Here is a 14,124-nt window from a genome sequence, read left to right as displayed (position 1 = left end):
TTTCCCAAGAGTAACTTTTACCTTAGATAGTGAAATAACTTCTTATCATCATCCATTAAACTCTTTAATGGAGTCTTTGACCAAAACGTCGCATGCTTGTTGTAAATCTATCTAATTCACCTTTCCAGGTAGGTTCCCAAGTAGGGGTGTTACGTTCTCGTCAACTTAAGAACCCCAGCCTAGCCAGAACTCGCCTTAGACAAAAGGTTCCTTATAGATAGGTTTACAACAAATTTATCTTTTATTCCAACCAATTTAATCCTATTAAATTGATTTTAAAAGATTAATCTAGGTTACTAAACTCTTTAGAACCACTTGAACTTAGGTCTATCTCAATCCAATTTTAAAACTCTTTTAGAAAACTTGAGTTCGCCCTAAGTCCACATACAACTCTGAATTATTGATTTTAGGTCTAATTTTCTTTACAACACTTATAAACGAAAACAACTACCACAATGCGAAGCTAACACATGCAAGGCATTCATAACGCTTATAAACAGCCTAAGTGTCATGCTCAATGCATTGTCCATTCATTGCTACTTCTTTTATATAACACTTATACAAAACAACAATGAAACAAGCAAAATATGCTTCCATTCACCCTTAGACTATAACATTTATAATAAAAGGATGATGCATGATAATGTTCACTGCATGCAAAATATAACTCTTATATTTCATAATGCATGTGCATGCTTTCAAGTAATTTCTTCATGCTCAATTATAACAATTATAATACATGATGCATGAATAATTGCACAACCTAAGGAGGGTTTTTAACTATATGACAAACACTTTGGCATATAAGTACCATACATCACATGTATAAGCAATAAGAGTTGATGAACCGAGTAAAATTGCCTTAAAACACAAAAAGGAAAGCTAACTATTATAAAGACAAGGAGTCTCCGATTCAAACAGGCGAACCAGGTCTTGAACCGCTCGGCAAAGCATCGCTTCTCCAACTATCCATTATGTACTAAGCATCATGCGATCGTCTACATGATAAAACAAACACTTCGTTCTATCACTTACCAGCGCTCCCAGAGTTAAATGATTGTTTAGCATTACTATACGATCGTCTAGAAAAATCCAAACGATCGTTTAGCTATTACTACACGATCGTATATCTTTACTAAGCGACGAAGCCTGAACTACACGATTGCTTAGCGCCTTCCGCGATCGTCTAAGCGACTACGATGCCGCAAAGTACCATTGCTTAAGTGATCGCTTAGCTAGCGTCTCCGTATCGCATATGTGCAATCGCATAGGTAGTAACTAAGCAATGAAGCTTGCTAACTACACGATCGTCTAGTGCGCGTCTTCTACTAAACGACGAGCATCGCATGCTCCCACTACGATCTTTCTACCTCCAACGCCTACACGATTGCGTAACCAACGCCACGTGACATGGTAAATGACTTACCCCATCGCTTAGCATTAACTAAACGATCGATTAAAAAATACTACACGATCGTCTAGAAAAAAATATCTAAACGATCGCTTAGTTAAATCCCAATGATTGTTTACCTGAGGCTACACGATCCGATCAATGTTTGATCTTCTTCTTCACTGAGAACTGCATCGCCATGCGCCGAAGCTTCATCACGAACGACTCAACGAACTCAGACTTTTTGAATTATAGACTCGATTGTATTGTTAATTTCACCCAAAAACATAGGGGCCCTTACAATTAACACTTTCTAATACCGAAAGCTTTAACAAAAAAGGCAATTTAAACCCAAAAAATTCATCATATTCATCCACAAATGCAGAAAACGGTTAACTACAAATGCAGAAACCTACCACGACTGTAAAAAGCGTTCATTTCAAATCTTCCTGCATTCTGACGGTCCTCTCTCATAAGCAACGTGGACTTTGTATCTTCTAAGGTCAGAGTTTCTTTCCCTCCAATATACGAGTCAATGAAAGTTTCATAAGACAGCGACAAAGATGTCAATAGAGTTAGGGCAGCATCCTCATCATCAACCTTAACCTCTACATTACGTAGATCTAATAAAATTTTATTTAATTGATTAAGATGGTCTCGTAGAGACGTACCTTCCTGCATACGTAGATGATACAAACGTTTCTTCAGAAACAACTTCTTGGTGAAAGATTTTGTCATGTAAAGACTCTCCAACTTCAACCAAAGACCAGCAACAGTTTCTTCATCTGCGACCTCGATGATGACGTCATCAGCCAAACATAGCATGATCGTCGAATGAGCCTTCTCCTTAAGAGTCTGCCACTCTTCATCATCCACTGCAGCCTTCTTTAACTTACCCGTCAGCGAATCCACAGCCCCTGCTACTTTAGCAGGGATCGCATCTTGATCTGCCATAAACTAAAACTATTCCTCCCGATAAATTTATCGATCTTTACATTCATGCCAGACATCTTCAATTGTCGAACAAATGTGGAATTTCAAAAAAAAACCCTAACAAGGCTCTGATACCAGTTTGTTGTGAAATCGACAATTAAAGAACACAAAAAGGAATGTAAAGTAGGGAAGATCGACACACAGATATACGTGGTTCACTAACAGTGTGTTAGCTACGTCCACGGGCAGAGGGAGAACAATATTATTTGAGAGAATATTTTCAAAATTACATTAAAAGCGGCGCCTCTAGGGTTAGAGAGTTTATATAACGCACTACTCTAAACCCTAGAGTCAAAATCGTAAATAACTGCAAATAAATAAATATGTTGAATACAAAATCTGAATAGGTTTCGGGGGCATTGCCCCCGAACCCCCGTACTAGGTTGTTCGAAGCGCCAGCAAATAGATTCAAGGTATTTTAACAAACGAAAACAACTAAAATCATCCACAATGTGAAGCAACACATACAAGGCATTCATAACTCTTATAAATAAGCCTAGGTGTCATGCTCCATGCATTGTTCATTCATTACTACTTTTATATAACTCTTATATAACAAAGTAATGAAACAAGTATACATGCTCTCATACACCCTTATACTATAACTCTTATAATATAAAGATGATGCATGAATATGCTTAATGCATGCATAAATATCTCTTATATTATATGATGCATGAGTATGCTCTTATGTAATTTAATCATGCAAACTACTATATCATAACTCTTACAATATAGAGATGATGCATGACCAATGCATAACCTATGGTGGGATTTAAAACTATATGGCATACAATATGACATATAATTTAAACATATATCTTATGTACATTCACCAAAATTAATGGACCAAGATGATGAACCTCAAAAATCGAAAATAAATCTATCTATTACATTAAACCATCGAGAAAACTGGTTCAACAAGCAAACCGGGTCTTGAACCGCCTGGCTGAAGCCTTCTTTGTGATCGTCTAGCAAAGTTGGTCGAGTAACCATGATCGAATGCCTTTGACTATGCGATGAAGCATGAAGGCCACTCGATCGTGTAGTGCACAAAGTTTAAACACAAGCCTAAACAATTGTGTAGACGGCTACTATGCTATAAAGCATGATCGTCTAGACGATCGAAGAGCTGCCATGTAATGTTTGCCAAGTGATCGTGTAGCCAATGACTATGCGATGAAGCATGATGACCTACATGATCATTTAGTGCGCCCTTCTTACCATGAAACGAGTATCCTATACTCAACGATCGTTTACCCCCATTGTTTACACGATCTGACCAACTCTTGGTCTTATTCTTCCTCAAACGGTTGAAACTAGATAATAATTGAAACTCATCTTGTAACACAAGAATAGTTTTTTACATGCTTTCTATACACGACATTTTTTACAAGCTTTTTGAACTCTAGCAAATGCTCGCAAAGTCCCTCTAACCACAATCTATAAAAAAATTAAGTTCTAACACACCCTTGTCCACTACTTTTATGCATGGCTAGACCGGTATTTTCCTAAGCTGTATATGAGATTGTCGCTTCCGCACCTGGGAAAGCGGAAAGATTATACCCCGGAGACGCTTCCAATTGAGAAAATTGAAGTCGGGAAGTTCGATCTGAAGATAGTCAGGCTCTTTATTTGTCATCCGATGAGCTTCACGTGGCGGCCCTACAAGTATGGGATTTAAGAGATGCCCTAAATCTTCACTACTATAAAATCTACATTACTTGACACTTGTAGTTTTTAATTACTTGACGTTAAATTTCGTCAGAGAAACGTCAAGTAATAACATTTTAGAAAAGAAAATGTCAAGTAAAATGGTTAAAAAAGCAAAGATTGACAAAATTTTTAGGATATTTTCATGTGAACCATTACTTGACACGTTTTTCATGTCAAGTATAAGAAGCTCTTACTTAACATATTTTTTGTGCCAAGTAAAATATAAAAAATAATATGTTTTTTAATCTTTACTTTTTTTCCCTCCCTCCCCATTTTCATTTTCCTCTTAAATTTGGTTTCCCTCCTGCCAAAATTATCAAATAAAATATAAAAAAGAATTAACTTATTATTTTAAACAAGTAAAAAAAAACTTCCCCTTCCTCATTTTTTCTCTCGCAACCCTCCCCCCTCTTCAAACCCTCTCTTCGCAGCAGTCGACTTTCCCTCTCCCCGCCGTCGGCAACCGTACAGCCAACCTCCGTTCATCAACCCAACGAGTGATTTTTCGACGTGGGGTTTTTTCTCGGCGGTGAGGGTGATTTCAAGCAGCGAGTTTTTCGATTCATGGCTGGTTGTTTCGATTCGAGCAGCGAGTTTTTTGATTCATGGTTGGTTGTTTCGATTTAAGCACCGAGCTCGGACGATCTTACCTTTCTCAATTCTCACTTCGATGGTGGTGCTTCGGTTTGAAGGGTTTTCAGCTGGGACGATCTCTCTTTTCTCTATTCTCACTTTGACAGTATAGTGCCCAGTCTGATTTAGAGCGGTTTTTAGTTTCGACATCCGACATTTGTTGCTATTGTTGTTTGTTCATTTCTCCTTTCCTTTTGTTCTTTGTTGCCATTCTCTTTGTTTCAGATTTTCTTTGCTTTGGTCTTTTTTTTTTTTTTTTGGTCTAAACTTTGTGTTGTTGTCAGGTTTTTGGTCTCAAATCGAGATGGACACTGGTACACAAGAGAATGTCCTAGCAAATTTGGGTGGCTTGCACTCATTGGTCTTGCTCTCTACATTATCTTCTTCTCTCTAGGAATGGGACCTGTGGCATGGCTTGTGAATGCTGAGATTTATCCTTTAAGGTATCATAGAGTGTGTGGAGGAATATCAGCCACAAAAAATTGGATCTCAAATCTTATTATTGCTCAGTCTTTCTTATCATTAACTCAATCAATTGGGCCTTCATGGATATTTTTAATATTTGGATTGATTTCAATAGTAGCTCTTTTGTTTGTCCTCACATGTGTGCCTAAAACAAAGGGTCTTCCAATTAAGCAGATTGAACAAATGCTTGAAAAGAGGGCTTTGCATTTCAAATTCTAGAAAAAGAGGACTAATCTATTGGACAAAACCCAAGGTGCCTGAAAAATCAGTGGTAAAAGTAGTGTTATACAACTTATATTTATGCCAAAGTACTTAGTTTCAATAGGTTGGGTGTTTATTAATTAATAGTGTCAAGCGATGATAATGTGTCCATCCGAGTATAGTTCTGTGGATGAGACACCTACCATCACCTTTAAGTCGATAGTTTGATTTTTCATCTCATAACTGTTGAATTGTTTTCTTAAAAAGAGGATGTAATGTAGTTCTTCAGTTCTCGTAGTGTTGGGTTTGCATATATTTGTCTTTTTCTCTAAAGAAAATTTGGGATTTTATTTGCTTTCCTTTTCTCATTTTGGAGCTATAAACTCTTGAAATAGCTGACCCTGGGAAGCGATGATTCGTGAAGGACGACATACCCACACATCCCATCATTGTACCTCTTTACACTTGCACAATTGTTTGTGGATACTTGGATAGGATAATTAGTGTTTAGGAAAATGCCTTTAGTGATTTGTTTTGGGATTTTGTGTTTGTCTTAGCAGGGAGAGCATTCACACTTTAAAAGTTATGTAAATGCATGATCCGAAAAGGAAGGCCCATACATTTGAGTTCCTGAAAAAGGATTAGCACAACGTGGTGTGCTTCTCCATAAATTTAATCCCACACAACTGTAAGTTTGAAGAAGTATATTTGTTTCATTTCTACAGTGCTCCAATGCATAGATCCTCATCGATTTGAATTGACTATACTATTATTTTCTAGGTGCAAGAAATGTACAAAAGGTCCAACTAAATGTTGTCAACAAGGTACTTTGGATATAGAGGTTTTCCTTTTACTATTACTAGAAATTTGTCTTTTAGGTTCAATTTTATGAATGAATTGAGCAATTAAAAAAAGATCTGGTGTCTTGAAAAGTATCATGTTCAATCTATTCAACCTTCTCTCAAAGACAAGTGAATAGGAAAAATGTTGGAGGGGTTAGTTGATTTGCTCGTCCAAGTGTTTTAAATGATTTTCCTTTATTAATAACCAATTGCTTATAATTTTGGGTGATGGTGCTTTGTGGCTTTGATTTAGATGTTTCAGTATGTAATATGAGATAATTAGAATATGTGTTAGGGTGCTCTGACTACCCTATAGTTATGATAGTCATAACTTAGTTATTGTTTATGTTTCATGAGTTGTTATAATTTCTATTAGAGTTTGTTTTAGTTCGTGAGTTTCATTAACTTCTTGTTCAGTCTATTTCTTTTTATAATTGTTCCTAACACATGAAGTTTCTGTTTGAAACTTGGATTCATTTCAGACGTATTCAGATACTTTTCAGTTAGGTCCCAAATTATTTTTGGTAAGTTTTCCAAATGAATTTGATGTTAAGTTTGTTTATGGTTTCCATTGAGTTGTATGTATTTATAGGTTTTTTGGTTTATGTTTATATATTTTGCAAAATTCTAGTTTGTTGTGTTTCCTATTAAGTTTAGGAGAATCATTAACTTGTTGAGTTTATGTTGAATCGTTTATGTGTGCATTTTCCTTGTGTGTGACTTTTTGTCGTTGTTGTATCTTAACACTTATTTATTTATTTTGAAATTTGATGTTATTGCCCTTTATTCTATTTTGTAGGTTGACTTGCTTAAACATGGTTTGTCTGACCCTTAGTTCTCGATCTTTAGACTTCAAAGCTCAATGTATAGATTAAATAATGTATTTTGTTGAAAGGTTACTCGTTAAACAATTTGTCACTTTTGTGTTTGTTGAAAGTTGAGTTTTGTATACAAAAATAATAGCTGAGATTTTATTTTGTGCATGTACATGTGAAAGATAAATATTGTTGTAATTTGTGACGAGTGTTCATATGAAAGGTCATAGTTGAACATATAGAATTTTAGTGAATATATTGAGTTGATAGATCTTAAATATATAATGTTTGTTTAGTTGATGTAATTGTATTGTTGGAATATAAGGCAGAAAATGAGAATATCGATTGGGGCATTTAATTTGAAAAAAAAAAAAAATATACTTGACAAATAAAAAATGTCAAAAAGTTATCATATATGATATGTAATCAATGTCAAGAATCAATAAACTTGACATACCACCAATGTCAAGTGTATTATCTTTCTTGACACGAAAATTGTATCAAGAAACATTTGTCTTGACGTTTTTTCGGAGTCAAGTTATCACACTATACTTGACACTCGAATACTCGACGCTTTTATAAGTATCAAGTATACCCTTTACTTGACATTGGAAAAACGTCAAGTAATCCAATTTTTGTAGCAGTGTTCGTATGATTGGTCGACAAGATTGATGACAAGGGCCCTTTAATTAATAAGTAATTATCTCTCTCTAAGTTTCTAATTTTTACTTTCTATTTTTTCCATCAACATAAATTACATACTAATGGAATTTAAGAGTCTAATCATCATCCATATAGTTCAAATATTTTCACTCCATTTTTTTCAACTATTTGTAAAAAAAACAACAATGACAAGATAAGTGTTTAAAATTGATGCTACAAATATAAGTAAATTAGAGAAAAAATAGTATATTCAACTCCAAGTTACTACATTTAGTTAAACACACTAATGTATGTAAAAAGTGTGCTCTTTTTTTCATTTCTTTTGTAATGCATTCATTTTAATAATTTGAAAATAACATTTGAAAAAGAGTTGTTGAAAATGAGTTAATGTACCATTAGAAGTTTCAATTAGGTCTTTATTTTAGTCAATGACACTCTAATACTTCACCATTTAACTTGTTTTTAAAGAAAAATCAATGTTAATCAACAAAAAAAAAACATTATTTTAACACAATTGGTAAACTTACAATGTGATTGTCGGAGTTGGAGGAGGGTGCGGCTGTCGGCATTGGAGGAGCATGCAGCCGTCGGACCTCCAAGCTTACAAAGAAGAAAGTGAATGAAGGAGACGAAAGAAAAAAAACGTGGGGTGGGGGGTGGGGCAGGGCGGGTCGGGGTAGGATGGATGAGGAAAATGGAGGGAAAGTGGAGAGAGAAAGAAAATGAGGAGAAAAGAAAAGTAGAATTAGGAAAAAGGGGAAAGGAAAAATGGGGGAAAAGGAAAAATAGATTTTTTAAAAAAATTTGGCCGACACATCGTGCGTCAGGATAAGTGTCTAGTTGTGTCGACATAAATATGTAAAAAAATGTAGGCTTCATTTTGATCGACGAATTAAAATTATGCCGGGAAAAACCAGTCTATAACGACAAAAACTTATGCGTAAAAAAAAAACGTTGGAATAAGTAAAAATTCTTGTAGTATATATAACACTCATTCATATCTTCACAAATTATAAATTTTGATTTTTATTCATGAAAACATTATATTTTAGTTACCTTTAAGACTTAGGTGGTCTCCGAACTCTCGGAATCTAACTCTTGTTTTTCTTCGAGCATTATTCTATATTTTTTTTTTCTAAGTTCTATTTTTCCCCTTCTTTTTTATCCAAGTTCAACGATCTATAGTGTGATATGACGCTTTTAAAATATTCTCCATCTTTTTTCTGTAAACTTTAGACCCCGTTTAGTAACCATTTCGTATTTTGTTTTTAGTTTTTAAAAAATAAACATATTTCCTCGGATTTTCATACAATGGTTTGTATTTTTATTAAGTATAATGGTGAATTCTTAGTTAAATTCTCAAAACAAAAAAAAAAGTTTTTAAAAGTTTTTTTTTTTAGTTTTGAATATTTGGCTTGGTTGTTTTAATCCATTGGCCAAAAGAAAGTGAATAATAAAATAAGAAATTTGGAGGTGGAGTAATGTCAATAGACTTAATTTTCAAAAATAAAAAATAAAAAATCAAATGATTACCAAATGAAACCTAATTTTTTTTAAATTATTCCTTATATCTCAACCTTTATTCGATAGATTTTAGAACATATTCACAATACGTATTTTTTTGGAATAGAAATTATTACTATTATTATTTTACTAAATGTATTGAAAGTTAATATATATTCTTATTTGAAACAAACTTCTTTTCCTACATTCTCCAAATATTTGTCATTTCCAATTTTTGATAGTGCATGTCAATCTTTTTCTCTCTTAAATTTCTTTCATTTGGTTTTGGTCTACCACTTTGAGACTTTTTTAATAATTAACTTTCAAAAGTTAAGATAATATAACTTTCCATTAGGAGACTTGTAGATTTAAATATTTCACCTCTTAAACTAAGGAAAAAAAAAGTACAATATATATTTATAGATATACAAAGAGAAAATATGATATCAAAAGAAGATATAAATTCAATACAAATATTTAAAAATAGTTGATGTTATATTACCATTAAGGTTTAAAATATCGTTATCCATTAAATCGAGATCTTAATTTTATGAAAATTTTGATGAAAATATCGATACAATATTGATTTTGATAGGTATTTCTAGAAAAATTATAAAAATTAAGAATTAAAAAACTAATTTAAATATGTAAACAAACATTTTATGATTTTTAAACAAGTTAATATATCTATTATTTATATTATATTTATACTAGTAACACTTTTATTATCCTATCAATACAGGACATTCATATTTTGATAAATCTTTTAATTTTTTGCAACTTGCTAAATCTTTTTGATAGAAGAAAAATGTTTGGAATATATGAAAGCAATGCAGTACATAATTTATTATTATTTAAAAAAAAAAAAACAAACAAAAAAAAAAACAAACAAACTTTAACGACCTTGTTTCGAGTTTTGACACCTCGGAAGGCCCAAGATGCTGGAAATGGGCCTTCAATGATGGTCTTGTTGGGCCTGTAAAGCCCCAACTAAACATATCAAATATGAAGATATTATTGGGCTCAAACGTGCGAGAGTTCCGCACGTGGGAAGCTGGTTTCGCATCCATTCTCACCTTAAACCCTAGTAATAAAGAAGAGAAGAAGCGAAAAACCCAAGCAGACAGCAACCTCCGTCGTCGTCACAAACTCCGGCAGCTCCATTTTCAAGCCTCTCATCGGAAGCAATGGGGAGTGATAGTGAGGCAGAGAAGTCGCATCAAAAGGACAAGAAAAAGGAGAAGAAGAAGCTGTTGGCTCTTGCACCAATTGCCAAACCCCTCGCCGGCAAAAAGCTCTGCAAGCGCACCCTCAAGCTTGTTCGCAAAGGTATACCATCTCTTTTACAAAATCTTTGTGAGTTTTGGAGGTGTTTTTGATTGTATAGTGGAAGTTTGAGATCGAATTAGTGTCACTGTTTTCGTTGTCCTCAATCGATGAATGAAAATGGTTGAATCTGTAAGCTGCTTAGTCAAGTTTGCCTCATTTATTCAATCCTGAGTTGGTGATTTTTCTTCAATTTGATATTAAAGGATAAGCTGTAAATTTCGGTAGACCGCCTAAGGGGATAGATTTCCTTTGAATTGTTTGTTCTTGATAGATTTGGCTTTTCTATTAGATATGAAAACCATTCGTCGCTGTTCTTTCAGCTGCTGAGTATAAGTGCTTGAAGCGGGGAGTAAAGGAGGTTGTCAAAAGCATAAGGCGCGGCCAAAAAGGGTACCTTCTGCTATGAATTTTATCCTACTTTTTGGCTTATAGGGATTTATATGATGCTATGATGCTAAAGATAGAACAATGGAGAAAGAAGGAGGAATTATGGAACATAAATATAATTCCAATAGACTTTTATATACATTGTGATCATTTTTTGATGGATTGAAATCAAAACAAGCCATTTGGAACATCTATACTCGTAATGTAATACATGAAATTCCTTCTACTTTATGGTATTTTTAACTGCTGTCTGTTCCCCTTCATCTTTTGTCCTCTGTAATGCAGACTGTGTGTAATAGCTGGAAACATTTCCCCCATTGACGTGATAACTCATGTTCCAATCTTATGTGAAGAGGCAGATATTCGTTACGTATATGTTCCCTCCAAGGAAGTAAGTGATCATTCATTTTCCTTTCTTTTCAGTATGCTTTGATTGTTTGTTTATTTGTTGATGTAGTACTCGAAAAAGTCTAGGAAGGAAAGAAGTAATGGCTGCATAACTGTTCTTTATACGCTAAGTTACTTGAGTTTGATATTGATTCAATGTAGAGCATAATTAAGTCTAGGAGGTTGACACTAAGTTCCTTAGGATCCTTATAAAAGTTTTCTTAGCCATGATTCACATGATTCTTCGTTCCTTGTGAATATAATAATGACGGGATTTAATCGTGTTTGTTCTTTAGGATCTTGCCAATGCCGGGTCGACCAAGAGGCCAACTTGTTGTGTGCTGGTACAAACTAAGCCAAACAAAGGGGAGCTTGGATCAACTGAACAAGAGAAACTCAAGGCTGACTATGAGCAAGTTGTAGCTGAAGTATCAGAACTTACTAGTACTCTTTTTTGAAAAGTAAAGTTGTTTTTTTTTAACTTCTCTCAATGTACTCTTGTAGCTTTTCTCTTCAAAAACTGGTTAGTGTACTCTGTTTTACTTTCAAATTTGTTTGGTCTTGTGCCATTTCTAGTGCAAATCATCTGGCGTAATATTATATACATACAACTTATTCAACAAAACAAGCGAAGTCTATCAAAAAAAGGGTCCAAATCACCTTTCTGAAGCAATCGACAGTTCAAAGCTAGTGGACAGTATCCGGTGTGTACGGATCTTGTATTTCCATTGAGTTTCTTTTAGTAGCCTTCATGTAAAACCTGTCTACTAATTTTTCTTGTTTTCAAATCTTAATCTGTTCATTAGATTTCTCTTAATTTCTCTAATATATTCGTCAAATTTCTGCTGTTCTAGTAAGCCTTTCGTTGTAGGACTAATCCCAATAACAATTATTAATAAACTATTGTTTGTTTTTTCATCATTTTCCTTCATTATATATATTTTATTCACATCCCCTTTTGTTTTCCATTTGAACATATGTTGATAGAAGATTTGGCGTTAAGCTAACGTATGTACTTGTCATTTACATTTTAGCATTTTTATTTTTAAAATTCCAATTTTGAATTGTTTTTGAGATATCGAACAAACAGTTCTAGTTCTATAGATGTTAAATGTTAACGAGGATATTCTTTTCTTCACTCTTCAGATTTTCTTTTCGTAATAGGGTTTGTAATAAGATCGTCATGTCCTTGCTATAATGGAGGTTAGACTTCATGATATTTGTTGTAGTGTTCCTTCTTCTAGCGGAATGGTTAAACACTCAAAAGTAGTGTGTCTCTTCTTTGAGTGAGGGGTCAAAGACTCCAAAGTAGTCTCTTCTTCGAGTGAGGGGTCGAAAGAGCTCTTTTAGTTTAGATCTTTCTCGGATTGGGTGTCCTTCACCTTGTTAGAGGACATTTGTTGTATTTAATTTTTTATGCATTTTAATATATTTCCCCTAAAAAAAAAAAAAAAAATCTAGCTCCATAGTAATAATTTCATTACCATAAAGGTTAAATGATAAGTTTACTTGTTTTATTTAGTCTATAAATTTTAAATTTTATATCTAATAGATCACTAATATATTCTAAAAATTAATTGATCTGTTTCATGTTCATTTATATTGAAACTCTAGACTTTCAATTTTGACGATCAACAATGAAATCAAATAGATACAAACTTTAATGTTCATAAACTAAATTTATAATATAATTTATATATAAATAATTACCCTTGTTTTCTTTTGTTTAAATTATATTTTAGTCTCTAAACTTTGAATCTTGTTCTATTTTGGTTTCTAAACTTTTAAAAACGTTCGTTTTAGTCCTTAAACTTTTTAAAAATGTTTATTGTGGTCCATACTATTAAAAATATGATAACTCTTCAAAAGGAATCTGAGGGAGTCTATATTTTTGGATCAGTAGGCTCTAGATGTATTGAGCAAGATGAAGATGAAGTTACATGTGAAAATACTGAATTAAAATGCCAACAACCAATACATATTAAAATAGTGAACGACCAAAATTTTGAACTAAAAATGTATTTTAAATTCTCCCACTTTGCTACATTATTTGAAATTGGAACTCTAGATTTTTTAGCGTAGCTAACTTTTATAGGTTAATCATCCAAAATACAAATTACCTTGCCATTTTGTTAAAAATTTAACAAAATTTTAGTATATCAATGACCAAAATAAGCACTTTTTAAAAGTTCAAGGACTAAAACAATCGGTTTTAAAAGTTTAAGAACCAAAGTAAAATAATATTCAAAGTTTAGGGACTAAAATGAACATTTTTAAAAGTTTAGGTACCAAAATAGAACATTATTCAAACTTCGAGGATCAAAATATATATATTTTTTTAATAATATGTAGGGTGGAGATTGAATTTTAAATATTAAAATTGATAGTATTAGTTCAAATATACTAGTTAAGTTATGTAATTATTGTCGTTAAAAAGAAAGAAAATATTTTATAAAAAGAAAAAAAAAATGCATATGTATTATAAATATCATAAAAATATATGTTTAATGTTTAGTGTCCTAAAAGTCATGTGTCATTTTTCATATTATCCATGTGCCTTGTGATAATTCGTGTTTGGTGTCCATGTAAGTCTAGATCCTACTTGTCATTTTGCGTGACATTTAGTGGATCTCAATGTAATGCACATTGGTGAGAAATCTACTTCAAAATTCCATTAATTTTCATATCCAATTTTATAATTTTAGTTATTTTATTTTAGATTATATTTTATATATTTAATATTATTATGTAAATATATTATTATATTATATTTTCTCTATATCCGTGTTCCCGTTGTGCT

At 32.9% G+C, this 14,124-nt stretch overlaps 1 protein-coding gene across 1 annotated transcript; it reads left to right on the top strand.

Annotated features, from left to right (window-relative positions):
* The first annotated feature begins 10,231 nt into the window (after positions 1–10,231).
* LOC120083305 (Ribosomal protein L7Ae/L30e/S12e/Gadd45 family protein) lies at positions 10,232–11,906 on the top strand. Its single transcript, XM_039038995.2, has 4 exons — positions 10,232–10,550; positions 10,871–10,940; positions 11,223–11,328; positions 11,621–11,906. The coding sequence occupies exons 1-4, from the start codon at positions 10,409–10,411 to the stop codon at positions 11,780–11,782; spliced, it is 480 nt and encodes a 159-aa protein (XP_038894923.1). The 5' UTR covers positions 10,232–10,408; the 3' UTR covers positions 11,783–11,906.
* Positions 11,907–14,124: the final 2,218 nt, after the last annotated feature.

Source organism: Benincasa hispida, chromosome 8 (assembly GCF_027475165.1).
Source record: "Benincasa hispida cultivar pf3 chromosome 8, pf3_genome.v1.1, whole genome shotgun sequence".
NCBI classification, from domain to species: Eukaryota; Viridiplantae; Streptophyta; class Magnoliopsida; order Cucurbitales; family Cucurbitaceae; genus Benincasa; species Benincasa hispida.
Note: the sequence above shows the minus strand (reverse complement) of the source record. Positions and strands in the feature narration are given on the sequence as shown.

Coding starts and splice junctions, on each gene's coding strand:
- LOC120083305 (XM_039038995.2), top strand. CDS start 10,409: ATGGGGAGTGATAGTGAGGCAGAGAAGTCGCATCAAAAGGACAAGAAA. Junction 10,551..10,870: donor CCTCAAGCTTGTTCGCAAAG/GTATACCATCTC, acceptor CTGTTCTTTCAG/CTGCTGAGTATAAGTGCTTG. Junction 11,329..11,620: donor TATATGTTCCCTCCAAGGAA/GTAAGTGATCAT, acceptor TTTGTTCTTTAG/GATCTTGCCAATGCCGGGTC.